General features: G+C 38.5%; 1 protein-coding gene across 3 annotated transcripts in view; it reads right to left on the bottom strand.

The window, feature by feature from the left end:
- Positions 1-7784: 7784 nt before the first annotated feature.
- The window catches only part of TFEC (transcription factor EC), a 98181-nt gene continuing 91225 nt past the window's right edge, over positions 7785-14740 (bottom strand). For all 3 annotated transcript variants that reach the window (XM_030016167.2, XM_030016168.1, XM_041123909.1), the window contains exons 7-8: positions 13742-13889; positions 7785-12121 (exon numbers count right to left, since the gene is read on the bottom strand). In XM_030016167.2, coding sequence (XP_029872027.1) covers positions 11741-12121; positions 13742-13889 — 529 coding nt within the window. In that variant the 3' untranslated portion in view covers positions 7785-11740. The remainder of the gene's footprint in view (positions 12122-13741; positions 13890-14740) is intronic.

Here is a 14740-nt window from a genome sequence, read left to right as displayed (position 1 = left end):
ATTTTAAGTCTTTTGTTAGCTATAGTCTTTAGTCATTTTAGTACATTGAGAACTAATCTCCAAGTCTGTCAGCCCCATTTTGCATTACAAATCATTTGTAGTTTTATAACTGTCATTTCCAAGGACATGTGGAAAAGATGGATTTATGAAAGGTTATCGTGCATTCTAAGGAGGCCGGGAATTAGCATGACTTTGTAAAGGTTCTTGTAAATTGAGCAGCAGCCATCACTGGCAATAAGCTGTTTTCTGCTCTAGTCAAGTATCTTTATTTAAATATTAAGGAAGAGGTGTGACCTTTGGCCTCAAAGATCACTATGATACAGCAATAGCACAATCTATTAGCTGTCAATGAAGTATTATGGCCCTGGCTCTCTCAAGACACCTATTTGTGGACAGTGTTATAATAACCCTTCCATTAGGCATCCCCAAGGCAAATAACCTTGGCTTTAACAGAGTCAGTTTAAAATTCCTTGGAGTAACATTAAGAGAATATCTGGTTTGTGTCAGTTTAGGATCAACTACCAGCATTAGTCCTGTTCTGTAAATTGTAAGTAGCGGTGGATTTATTAGAATTTTTTTATACATGCCCACAGGTAAATATTAAATACAAAGGATGTGAAAACTCATATTGCTTTCTACTTCCTACATGGAATATATATAGATTAATGGACACCTGACAGGTCTGAGCGTTTTAAAACAGGATCCATTTTCTACTGTATACATTTTATTTCTTTTGTTGATGGAAATTACACAGTGCCACTAGAATTAAATTGCACCAAAAAAAAAAGAAAAAGAAAGAAAGAAAATAAAACAGTGAACATGATAAAAAGTAGTCTAGATAACATTCCTATGAGTTGGTATGTTGTCCTATATAAATAGCTAGGTACAGCTGCAAAAAGATTAGGGGACTATCTAAAAATCTGAGAAATTTTCACATGCTGTGTCTTGTTTGTCTACATTGCATTTCCTCCTCTTCAGGTATCAGTATACTTAATACTCAAAGTTAAGTCCAAGACCAAGTATTTTTAAACTTGTGGGATGTTCAGAACAAGTTTTTTCTTCAGGTCTCCTCCATTGTTTAGACAAAATAAATCTGACTATGCTCCCCCTAATATCAGCTGAACTGCTTTGAAAACTGCAAGAGTTGCCCTACATATATAAAACCAGCTAAGGTTGTTTTTTACACCTTCTGCAAGAGAGCAGCTCTACAGCCACCTTTCGTCAGAGGTAACAATCAAGGTCAAACTCAATTTAAATACTTTGAAAAAGCAGAGGTACCCACAAGTATTAAAAACAACCTACTAAAAATCCTATTAACATTTCAAGTATTTTGGCTGGTATACCAGTTATAGTGTTTCTTCTGAATCCAGCTTTAATGTCTAATACAAATGGCTTTTGTTGCTGAAACACAGCAAACAATTGAATGTGCTTGCCGTTGTGAAACCAGAAGAAGTTTGACTGGTTCTGCAAGTACAGCTTCTATACAACTTTATTTTCTGTTGATTTTTAGCAGTAGTAAGTCATTCCTTAGGCAGGAATAAAAGCATTTGTGTGACAGGAAGCTACAGGAGCTGTCCCCCAGCGAGGTTCAGTGCCTCCACGCCACCTCCCTGTCCCCAGAAGGCCTTTGATGGAGCCAAGGCAGTGATGGATCCCCTCCAGCCACTGCCCCCAGGACTCCTCTGCTCAAGGAAGGTTTACACATCGCAGAGGAAGAAAGCACCTGAATTAAAATAACTCAGTGCTAAATTGGCCAGTTCTCTCTGCTGAGTTTTGAAGAGTCCCCTTTCCACCCCCTCACCACCTGCAGTTCTTGACCTCCTGAGGGGATTTTATAGGAGGAAGGTGAATAAAGGGGAAAAAAGCTGTGGAGGCAATAGTCTACCATGCTGTGATCCACCTCCTAATGGGTGCGTTGGGATTTATCCCCTTACCTGACAAAGGCAGAAGAGACAAGTTCTACCTGGGTCAAGACTGGAAATATTCAAAACTGCCGGTGCAGATTCACGCTACAGCCAAGAGTATTTGGCTCCTGTACAAATGTCATCACCACCCTGGGCAACGTGGGCTTCAGGACCAATCTTTTCAGCCAGGGAGCTCTGCTCTCCCCGAGCAGGTCCGGGCATGGCAGCCAGCCCCTGGCAAGAGAAAGAAGCTCCTGAGTCAGACTAGAAAATGCCAAAATTTTGCAGCAGCTGCTTTGGCCCTGACGGTCTCAGAGGTAGAAGCTGTGGGTCCAAAAACTACAGCACAGTGAAAGATGGCCTCACCTTTCTTGTGACCCTGACAAGCTCATTTCAAACCAGTGCTAGGAAACTCCACATAGTTTCAAAGCAAACAATTAAGTTGAGGATTACAGTAGTTGTTTTCAAGTGTTCAGTTCTCACATATTGCACACCGTGAAGGCAATATTCACTCTCAATAAAGGGCACTTGACTTTTGGTTCATTCTCCCTTTAGCACTCCTCTTACAGTGATATTGGATACAAAGCCATTTTCTTTCGTAGGGCAATACATGGCAGAATCTAGGATGTAATTTAAGGGTCTCTATTGATACCATAAATTACAAGAAGTCTGCCAAAGCAGTTTATGAATGGCAGTAAAAACCTGAAACTGAATTACATCATTAGAATCATGCACCACATACATGTATTATTATTTATAATACAGACATAAGTAGCCCTGTATTTTATAGACAAGAAAGATACCACAGGCCTTGTGCTAAATAAGAATAGGACTTCCACAGCCTCTTGCTAGCAGATATGCTCCAATAATGGAATAGGAAAGTGATGTTTCTGAAGTTACTTCATAGAGGAAAGAAACCCAGGTCTCTAAGCCTGGGAAAGTGAGACATCACTGCAATGCTTTCTACAAGATCAGTTCCTTGTGCCGCTCTGAGTAACATCTTAGCTCCACATACCAGCAGATTGAATTTGAGGAGGACACTGAGCATCTTAATTATTTTGGTACACAGAATCTGTGTTCATGTTTCAGAGTACATACATGAATCTGATTTGGGCAATAGCTGTCAAGCAAATCATCATCCCTGTGCTTTTAAATTCTCTGGCAGGTACCAGAATCTAGCACAAGCACTTTAACAATATGGTTAAGCAAAGACAGAAAGAATAATAAGAAAGCTATAGTCTCACAGAAATGGTCTGTGAATGGTCCTGAATAACTTGCTCTCAGTTCACTTAAGAATTTAGTTCCCCAGAACAAAGTAATGCATGGCCTGTATTCAGACTCCAGGCATCTGCTTCAGGAAATGGGCTTTGAAGGGGAAAGACCAAATAAACACATTTTTGCAAATATTTCTTGTGAAATGTACTTACTTCTCTGCCTTGATACACTGGCAAAACAGGACATGAGGCTGATAGCTACAGTAATAACCATATTTTTATTGGTCTAGCAAAAAGATACTTTTGTAAGCTCAAGCATAAACCCCCTTATTTAGAAGAAATTCCTCAGTAAAGCCAACAGGCCCCAGCAAGGTGCTCCCCCAGCAAGGTTGTCAAGAGCGAGCCATGTGCACCTCCTGGTAACACTGAAAGTGCCTGCAGCCAACAACCATCCAGTTTGGGACTTCAGGGGCCGAAGGGAACCGAACAACTATTTCTTACTGGATTGCAATACACTGGGCATCAAAACTAAGTTAATTCCTCTGAAATGGCAAGGCTTAAAGGGCAAATAAGTTTATTTTATTCCCACACTTGGTAACACTGAGGATCAAGATATGGAGAAAAGCATTTCTGGCCTTTTAAATAATCACATAATTACTTGTCACCAGTAGTCCATTGGCATTGTTTCACAGCTACCAACCTGTTAAACCACTGACTGATCTGCCAAGTTCAGCTGAGGCTGCAGCTGGTCTCTGACAAGCAGGAGGAGTTGATGCTCCTCACACTTGCACCAGCCTCTGGAGGAGGAAGAGCAGTGAGGAAGGGAGGGAAGAATATTTGCGTTCTATCCTCCAGAATCTGGCACAGTTTAAAAAGGGAGAGAATGATGTGAAAGAGCTGGGTGAGGAGAGGTACTCATAACTTACCCCCCTGGAAGCTGCAAACACCGTGAAATAAGCTCCTTTCTTTTCTGCGGGAAGGGACAGGCTCTGCCAGACCCAGCCTGGTAGTCCCCTGCCTGCTTTTCAGGCTGACATTGGCCTTCGAGCAGAGATCTTCCCTCGGGTGCACCAGATCCCATTTGTGACATTTGGGGATCAAGAATGTACCTTCTTTTGTTTTCCATGCTCCTTAACCTCAGCTGTCTCAGGCTTTGCTTTCACTTGCCCAAAGGGTGCTCTACCCACTGCAAAAGGGCAAGTCAAATTTAGTGGAATTTAGAGTGTAAATTCCCAAGGGGAGACAATGCCCCTCGAGTTTTTATTGCAGAAGCCGTTTCTCTGGTCCATGCTTACAGTTGACCATGCCTAATGTACTTTGCAGTAAGACTAAACTGCTCTGTGTGGGTTTGCTTTTATAGCAAGCTGGCTGTGTATATTAGCTGTCCTGCAGTAGAAACCATTTTCCAGTGGAAATGATGGAATGGTATTTCTGCAATGACGTTGGGTATTCACTTTACTTTCCAAATGGCTCTGTAGCAATGCAGGATTTTTTCTTGGTGAAGTTCCTCACCCTAATAATGAAGAAAGGTGCCCATACCACAGTCAACTAATTGATAAAAAGATATTTTATTAAGAATTTTTAATGTTATCATCTTATGTTTTAAAAAGACACATTTCGTTTAACTCAGCCTACTCCTGGGAGAGTATGTAAAATACTTAGCTAATAGATTTTTTCCAAATTCTATATATTAAACTTAAATAATTTGAAATCATTTAGTAACTGAAGGCAAGTCCATTACAAGCAAATACAATGTACAAACGTGCTTTTATGTAAAATGTTTTAAAAAAAACCCAAACTCCTGTTAACCACCATTCACAAAAATTAATGTTCTCCCAGGGTTTGTAGTAGGGAGAGCTCTTGGCCTGTGCTGGGCTTTGGCTACCCTGTTGTTCAAACCCCCTGAAGCTCAGTGGGAGGAAGCCTGGGAGGTCTGCAGAGGAGCCCAAGCGCGTTGCCAAATCCTTGATTGCTATCACGAGCAACCAGATTGTGTAACCTCCTTTTTGCACTTATGGATTTTGAGCCTGTTAGGTGTTAGCAGGGTTGCAAGGTGACCCCGCTCTGGATTTGAGGCAGGACAATCAGGAGACCCGTGCCAGCTCCGAGGAAGAAATCCAGGTGGAAAGTGAGACTGGGGAGAGGTGTTCCTCTCTGGAGAGACGGGAGGATGGGGCTCACCGCCCGAGGCTTTGTTCGTTTGACTCTGCCTGCGGTGGGACTGGTTGCAGAAAAGAGTGATTGCCGTCACTGCCGTCTGCGTTGCACAGATACGCGGTCCTGGGACATCCCTGGGGTATCGTCAGGGGGTGACTTAGGGCACATAAATCTTACATGCTTGAGCTCCAGAGGCCTTAAAGAGAAAGTAAATTTCTAATCCAAGGAGTCGGGTTTTGAAATGCAAAAGCACTTTGGGGGAGCCATTACTTTTTGAATGGTTCCTCTTTTGCAAACACAACACCCGTCTAGGAATGTTTATGTTTTAATTCCAGAAAATCAATAGATATAGTATCACTTGGATCAAGGCACTTCACAGAAAACACTGTTTATTGCCTCCTTTCACACAGAGGGAAGTTTCCAACATTAATGTATCTGCTAATCGCAGCAATCTGTGATGTAGCTTTCTGGATAACGTAGCACCCAAAAAAAAAAAAAAATTTAATAAGTGAAAATTAACATCTTAACTCCCACCTAGAAATCAAAGAGAAAAAGGTCTTCAGTCTAGGCTCTAGGTGCTGATGCAAGCACTGCTAGGTTTTCCAAGGAAGCAAGATGATTAGAGTAACTGGCCATCCAAATCTTTTGAGATCTACCCTTATATACTGCTGTGAAATAGGACAGTAAAAATACGAGTCGTGAAATTTTCTGACGAAACTACATGGCAGGTAAGGATGCCAACATACTAAAGTGCATGAATGAAATGAATGTATTAGCCACGATTTTAGCACTTTAGTACATATACTTAGGTACAGGGTTCTGATTTGAGGGAAGAATGCAGTTTGCAATGTAACTGAGATGATATATCTCAATGAGGTTTGAAAAAAAATATTGGCTATTTCTTATGATTTGGGGCATTTCCCCTTCTCATACAAAGTGTTGTCTATCAAACTCATAAGCATATGAATCTCTTTGACTATACTATTGTTCAATCTGCCTGTTCATAACTTAGCCTCTTATTCCATTATAATGCTTGAATGATTCACATGCAATGTTTCCAATCCACTTTTCCTATCTTGTGAAACTTTTTAACGAAATGTTAGCATTTGCAGGCACCAGATGTTTTGACATAAGGAGAAGCAATATGTAAATTTTAATCCATGCTAGGAACAATAGCCTGGAGGCACCTTTTTCTTATTACATGAATCATATACTTAACCACAATGTGGTGGATTATATCAAAATCATCACCACCCTGAATATAGAACACCTGTCTTGTGGTTGCCAATTAATGAAACTGATATATATTTAACTTGATGGGTACCAGTGATTTAACCAATAAGCCTTAGCATACTTCACTGCTGCAGCCTCCTTTATAATTAGACTTTTGGTCTGATTATTATCACAACTTCATACATTTTCCTCTAATCTCCCGTTGGTTGTCAGTACAAATGATGCTGACATTAAATCTGTTTGTCTGTCAATTGCAAATATCACTACTTTTAATCAAGCAGTGTATCATATAGTGCTTTTCTAATCTCTGAACTAACTTTTGATTTCATTTTCTGATGCTGTTTATTTAATCGTTAAGTGTCTGAGTCTGCAACAGGCTGGGTATTGCCTTTCTTCAAAGTGAACTGAGGGCTCTCAGTCCCTCACAAAGGAGCTGAGTACATTTTATGATCAAATCCTAAGTACATAATAAACACGTAAAAAAAGCAAAGCTTCCTTCCATGGCTAATCACTGAACTTTAAATAATATTTATAATAATATTCTGTTTTATAACTGATAGGGGTGTCTTAATGTTTTGATGAAATAAAGAGCCTGGAGAACATCTTTATTACAAACAGAATGTTTATCTGATGTAGACAAACAATGAGCACTATTTTACATGAAAAAATGAACTATTACAAAACTATAGCTGAAATATATATTACTACTCAAGAACTTTTGCATCATTTCATGCACAGAAAGCACCAAATATCTTCTAAAGAAAGCAGCACTTTTGATATTAGGAATTCAAAATGCCATCCAAATTGTTACTTAATTCATTAAGTAAGAGTATCTTTTAATGGCAAATGTTACCTAATTATCAGCTTTAAAAAAATGTTTTACATCTTAAAATACAGTATTCTGTTTATCCTAGGTTGTCTGGGGAACATCCAGTACATTAAAAGGTTTTTGTAGAGCTTCTTAGTGATTTAACTGATATCATCGTGCCTGCTAGCAATTTTGCAACATTCTGAAAACACTTTCCATAAATCAAAGCCTTAGCAGCAGGAATAAGCAGATGGCAGGAGACCATATTAAAGAATGTATCAATTATTTTTATTAATGGGAGGCTACTGGATCATGATGTATCATAATGGACTCAATGTTTAGCAGTTGTGAAGTGTTTTGTCTGTTAGGTATCTCAGATGTTCTTAGCGGATGTTATTATATCATCTTGTGATGGCATTCTTTGAGGGACCCGATAGTGAAGTTTCACAAGGGACATATAAAGAGATGTTTTAATTTCAGCCCTTTAATTGTATTCATATAATAAACATAAAATACCAGCATGTATAAAATGTAATTTTAAAAAGATTGCATGTACAGTGCGTAATAAAGTACATTCTGTCTGCATACATTGACTTAGAAAACAAGATACTATACGGTTAACAATGAAAAATAGCAATTATTATAAAAATATTCTACAGTCTCATAATAGTAATGTAAATGCCTTTACTTATCTAAGAGACTTAACATAATTTTAAATTACAATAATTTTACATCCTCCATTCATATATACAGCCCTATTAAAGTCAAAAGGTATTATAATAACAATGTTCTTATTAAGATTAAATGACTGAATTATATTTAGTTATTTTACTATGTAAAGCAACTGTGTTCCTGTTTGTTAAAACTGTTTGCACTTACTGTAGCTTTTCACACTATTCACTCTATGCGCAACGAAATAATTTAGGTTTCTGTTCTTAGTATATATAGTATGTATACCCATTTCATGAATTAAACAGGATGTTAATATTTCAACTCCCTTTCCTTTTGTGTAACTATCCGTCCGCTGTTTTGTGTATTCTGTAGCAATATGTCCGCTAGCTTTGAACAGCTGCTACTGAAAAGAAGCAAGAACTTCTCATTTAATACATCTTGACAAAAATAGCCAGCTCCCCTCACCCCCTGCCCTGCTTGAGGTCAAACTCTGTAAGTCTTTAAATTCTTTTCGAGGCCCAGAGCCACAGACATATTATGCATCTCTTTCATGAGATTTCATTAAACAGATCTCTGCAGGAAATAGCTAAAAAGTGTATTTCGCTTGCACGACGTTTTACTCCAATAAAACTCGCATGGACAGAAAGAAATTCTGCCTGAGGAAGGACGTCAGGATTTGTGCCGGTAGTCAGGAGATCCCTTTCCTCTGTGCAGGCCAGTAGGACCATGCTCTGCTCTCCTCTAACAGTCCTCTCAGCTTCACAGCAGCCTCACCGAACCTGGGGTGGGAGAGGGAGTGCTTGCTCCAGAAAGGCTGGGATACGGTTACCAGCACACCTATCTCCTAAATCCCTTCGGTACCACCTATTCATCCCCGGAATGTCCTAGATTACTGTTTCTTGCACCCTGTACCACCATTCACTTTCAAGGGTGATGCTGTAACGCAGGTTATAGTTATTAGCTAAAATACTAATTATGATGACTTCCTACTGGATGAAATGTAATAGTAGTGAAACAACATTGCCGTCATGTACACCTACAGGTATGGATACATTTAGTGTTTTGGGCAAGGGGGTTGGGGATTTTGTGTGAATGAAGACACCTGAAGTACGTTTAATGATAGGTTATTGCATATATATTGCAAAAGGAGCATTCACTATCTTCTGTTAAGTTTCTCATGCAGGAAGAGAAAAAAAAAATCTGGTGCTTCAGACTGAAGCAATTGTCAGAAGAATGAAAATCAACTTTAAAAAATCTAATGGATGCACTATAATGTTTTTTTAGAACAGTGCTTATAAAAGTGATGAAATTCAGGATGTTATTTAAAGTCAATATAGTTCAGAAGTGTGGTCTAACTCCCATGTAAAAGTTCAATGGGAAAATCATGTAATACATTCATATTTAATTTCTTTTTCTCCATTATGAGCAATCCACACTGGTGTATTTAAAACTAATGTAGTAGAAACTGCAGTACAAGGACAAATGGCATTTGATATCAACCAAGTATCCCTTCCTTTCATCAGCTGAAATGGACAATACGCATCATACACGAGACATAATGTGGGCATAAATGTTGCTCTTAATTCATCGTATTTTGTATTCAAATCTCAATATTAGCTAGTCTTTGGCAAAACTATGACAAAAAGTGGCTCGTCTTTTAATGAACCTAATTTATAGAAGCACTCAAATTAAAATGCTGATCAGCCCTATGTTCAATTACCTTTGGTTAATACTCATTCGTCTTTCCATTTCTTTCCTCCATGCTACCAAAAAAGGAAAATGACCAGAACCCTGTTTCTTGTTGTTATTATTTTTAACCAAACAGTGGAAGTGTATCATAGCCCTTTCTGAGGGCTGGGCTGCCTGGGAATCCACACGTATGCAACAAGAAGATCAGTTCTGCTCTGTTCCGCTTACATCCAAGTAGCTTGCACAGGCTCATAGAAATCCTTGAGTTTCCTAAAAATGTAAATATTCTTGTGAAACTGGACACTCCATCATCTTTCATAGCCATCAGGATGTAACTTATTATCCCACTTCTAACTTTCCAATTAAGAAACTATCGCGACACTAGCTGGGTTGGTCAGGAATGGGCTACGGTCCTGGAGGAACACAAACCTCATAAGGACTGTGAGGACGACCCAGGTACCATTAACAGAAGAGGCAATAGGGAGAAACAATTGCTCTGTTCTTGGATAATATGTTTAAATAAATTGAAAACGTTCACGCAAACAACAATCCACTTTAATCTCTTCTTTCTATTTCCAATCCTGTGACACTCCTGGGGCGTGAGACTGGCTCAGTGACAGCAAAATTAATACACACTTTGAAATATATTTTGAATTGTTACAGAACTCCCTAATGTGATCTTTTGGCTTTGGTTGAGGAAGAGCTATGAAGAACCTGTGCCAGCTTATTTTCCCAGGTATTAATATTACAATTAGGATGATTGCACTTAATGTCCTCCAGGAACATACATCAGTCTCCAGAATTTCACTATATATAGAAATTATATGCCTTCTACCTGCCCTCTAACTGCCAAGCCTTTACTGAGTCACCAAAACACGTTTTCTGAACGCCCCCTCCCAGCAAGCTAGCTATGAGAAGCAGCGCATCACATCAACACTTCTGAATATCCCCTTCGGTTTCAAAAGTTTTCCTTTTCAGCTTTTCTGTAGTGAATCCAAAGCCAAATTTGAAATTAAATTGTTTTTGTTTCAAGTGTATGAAATGGGTATCTTGTCATTTCCCTCCATTTCCAAATGGATCAAAGGTATGCGTATGGATAGAGTCCCTTTGGAAAAACCTTACTGTGCTGCCAAAGGAAAGCACTGTCCAGAAGCGCACTGTTGTGTCTCTGAATTCTGATCTCTTCCACACAAAAAAGGACACAGTTTGAATATTCTTGGAATAAGCAGCTGACAGCACTGTTACCAGTAGTGCCTGTTTTAAATTGTGCTAATTGTAACATGGAGTACCTTTGTTGAGTCTTGTACATCCATACAGTCTTTCTGCTGAAATGTCATATCTTTTTCTGTCTGAGTTCGTTTGAGTTTCTGTCATTATGTTAGTTTCCATTTTTCTTTTGTATCATTAAAATATATATTAAAAGTCTGTTCTTTTTCTACAAATGAAATTTTTAAAAAATGGAATTCCATGAAAAGCTTAATGGATTTTCTCTTTTTAAAAAGAAGCCTACACAGTTTAAATTTCATGCTCACTTCACTTGTGCTAAAGCATTACTGTCTGTTTTTTCAGATTTTAAAACCTGTAACATCTTTACAGTTCCCAGCTTAAATAGTTCCCTGTTGCTTCATATTTTGTAGAATTTTTAGTTATATAAAAAAAAGAAATTAACAAATGACTCACTGTTTATAGCAGAGAAAAGTGAACACAGATTGAAGAGAGAGTTTGAATACACTTTTGTAACATGGATTTTCCTTTTGCGGTAACCATTTTCAGAGTGCTGTAAAAAGTCATGGGATGGTAGTAAAAACGTTCCCAGTGAAGAAAGATTTGTGCAAATGTCAGCTGTGAACAGAGGGTGTGAATCTGAGGCAAAGTGATATGAGTTCATGTCCATCTATCTCATTTTCTTGTGAAGTAAGGGCTGATTTAAACCCTTGTCATGTAGTAACTTCTCTTCACAGCGGCTCTCCTTGTTCATGTTTAAAATAAGCACAAACACTATGCTTATGTTCAACTCAGTCTTTTAGCAAGTGGTTTAGAGAAGTATGAGGCCCTTTCTGCTTTTATAAATCATCTCCATCGTCTGTGCTAAAGCTGCTTCTCCTGCTGCTCTCTTTCGACGCGGCGGGGGACGTGGAGGACAAGAGTGGGTCTGTTCCAAATGGGGACACCGTGTCATCCAGTAAAATTTCCTCTAGCCGTTGCTCTTCTTTCAAAGCTGCGCTGAAGGACAAATCCGTGAAGTGTGAAAGTGGATCAGAAAAGGCTGTAGATCCATCGCAAGCATCAGAGTTTGGTCCATGTGCCAGAGGCATTTGTTGAGAGTAGTCTACAGAGTTCTCCTCTGGATAAGACTGTTGCTTGATGACCTGTGCAGCTAAATCGACAGCACTGAGTGAAGACATGACTGGAAGGCCGTGTGCACGTGCTTGGATCTCTAGTTCCTAACATTTCAAACAAAAACAACCAGATAATGACTTTAAAAGACAAAACAGCGTCTTCAGAACTATTGCAATAAGTATGTGGATTGTACATGCAAATTAATTATACATATATATATATAATATATTTTGTCCAGTTTTAAAATAGAAAATTGTTAATCTATTAAAATTTGCCACTCCAGTGTTTTTATTTCTCCTCCTGTCTTTAAGTAACTGTCCTATGGGAACATAAGAGGTAGGACAGCCACTCTAAAACCACTGCGTACTGAACCCAATACAGGTGAGAGAAAAATGTTGCAACTTTCTAGTTCATAATCCACTGCTTTCCAGAGAAACAGAAGACACTTTATTTGGTGATGTTTATGATATACAGATATATGTGTAAATCACCATATATAAGATGATTGATTGTCTGCCTATCTAACTGTTTCAACTTCATATGTGTCTACATTCAAATCTTGCATTTCAAGCCATGCAGGGCTATATTCTGCTGCTTCATGTCACAAGCAGATACAACATGGCAAACAACACCCAAGGAAGTGGGATATGTGAAATGGTTACAAAGGGAAAATAAGAGTACTGAAGAGAATTTTGTGTCCAATATTGATTTTTTGCTGCAGGGTGTGAGAGACTGAATTGTTACCTTGAGCTGTTTGTCTCAAAGATTGTTAGGTGTGAGAGACCGGACTGTCATCTCAAGCCATTCATCTCAAGGATTGTTTGATGTGAGAGACTGAATTGTGAACTGCTTATCTCGAGCCCTTTGTCTCTGAGACGGCCTAAGCAGGACATTCCTCTGTCCATAAGGACGATTACCAGGCCACTGAGGCATCCAGGGGAGGAAACGGGCTGGAGCCGACGAAGCATGCAGGAATGTGGAGACTACCATTCTCATGGAAACTGTAGTCTTTGAGAAAAGATACTGGTTTCTGGTGTTGATCACGCGAAGGTCGTATGATAGACGAAACCTGCAGCGCGTGAACAGTGCATGAACAGTACGTATGTGCATGCATCATCAAACTATGCCCTACAAAACACCGTGGAGACAAGCCGTGGTGTGTACCCACCACCGAAGAATTGAAGACTGACGACCAACGGGACGCCACTGGATCCATGGTGGTGACTATCCTTGCAACTCTATCCCGACTGCTTGCTTGATTTCTGCCTTTTCTTCCATTCTATCCTATTGCTACTATTTTCTACTTTTGATACTTTTGATAATAAGAACTCTTTTGGGTATACGGCATTTGACCTCGTTTGTGCCTTAATCTCGCTCTTGGGATCATAACGAAACCTTCCCCGACATTGGATCGGGGCACAGGGATATACTCTTTTTTGCTTCCTTTTTTGTCTTTCTCTGGCTCTAATACATACATAAGGAAACTGTTTGTACAAATACTTTATTAACTTTCCATGTATTCCTTTATGTAAGGTCTAATTATCAAAGGAATTTCCTAGAAATCTAAAAAATACATCCTCCCCAATATACACAGCGATAAATAGGGAAAGTCAATTCATTTTTAATAAATGCCATTTGGGGAAAAATGATATAGATTAATAAAATTTGATGAGGGATAAGTACTGAGAAAGCTTTGTAGTTCACGGCGACGCTCTTATACAAACCTGAATTCGGAGTAGAAGTCTTCTGTTAGCATGCTCTAATTTCTTCTGCCTGTGTTCTAATTCTCTGGCTCTCTGTTGTTCTTTTTGTAGCCACTTGATGTACTCCACTGATGCTTTTAAAATAGTTCCTTTGTTCCAGCGCATATCACTGCAGAATGTAGAGATAACCTTTTCACAATTGTGCATGTCAGCAGAATTCATAAGAACTTACAAAATCTTTTACATTAATATGAAATAATGATTTACATGACTATTATTCACTCTTAGATATTATTGCTTCTGAATGGAAATTTTAATAGAATAGTTAAGAAGCCCTTATATAGTAAAATTAATCCCAGAATGAAAATAAGTGTCAAAAGAAAGTAATAAAGTGACTTTTTGTGGGAGAGCTAAATGCAATATCATGATTCTACCATTACAGTTTTTATATTTTTAGTGAAAATTGCTTTTATTATTAACTCTAAGATTAAAATCTATGTGCAGTATTTCTGCATTAATGAACTAGGAAATATACATTACTGAGGACTTAAGCCTAAATTTTTAAAGATCATTTTGAATATACTACTCCTTTTACCTGACTTACTAATGAGGTTGCTTTTATGCTTGTTGAGAAAAAAATGGTCTGTGCTGAATGCCACTCCTCATTGATGGTAGACCAGACAAATCACACTTTCATAACCATAATGGCTATGGAATGACAAAAATCCCGTTCAAAAATCTTGAAACAGTATAAACCAAGTTAAAATCCACAGCTACATACAGACCCCAACTCAAAATAAAAGCCTTGCAAAAAATAAGATTAAACCTGTCCATCATTCAGGAAATCATGGTTTAACTTCCATCTTACAAGCAGTCTTACTAACAACAATAGACTTGTTCAAATGCATCTGTTCAAGGACTTTCATGTACCCAATTATCAACTTTCCATGTATTCCTTTATGTAAGGTCTTGAAAGCCTTGGGACAAGAATGAAATTTGTTGAAAAAGTTTAATTTCTAA

The sequence above is a fragment of the Aquila chrysaetos genome, chromosome 5 (genome assembly GCF_900496995.4).
Source record: "Aquila chrysaetos chrysaetos chromosome 5, bAquChr1.4, whole genome shotgun sequence".
Lineage (NCBI taxonomy): Eukaryota > Metazoa > Chordata > Aves > Accipitriformes > Accipitridae > Aquila > Aquila chrysaetos.
Note: the sequence above shows the minus strand (reverse complement) of the source record. Positions and strands in the feature narration are given on the sequence as shown.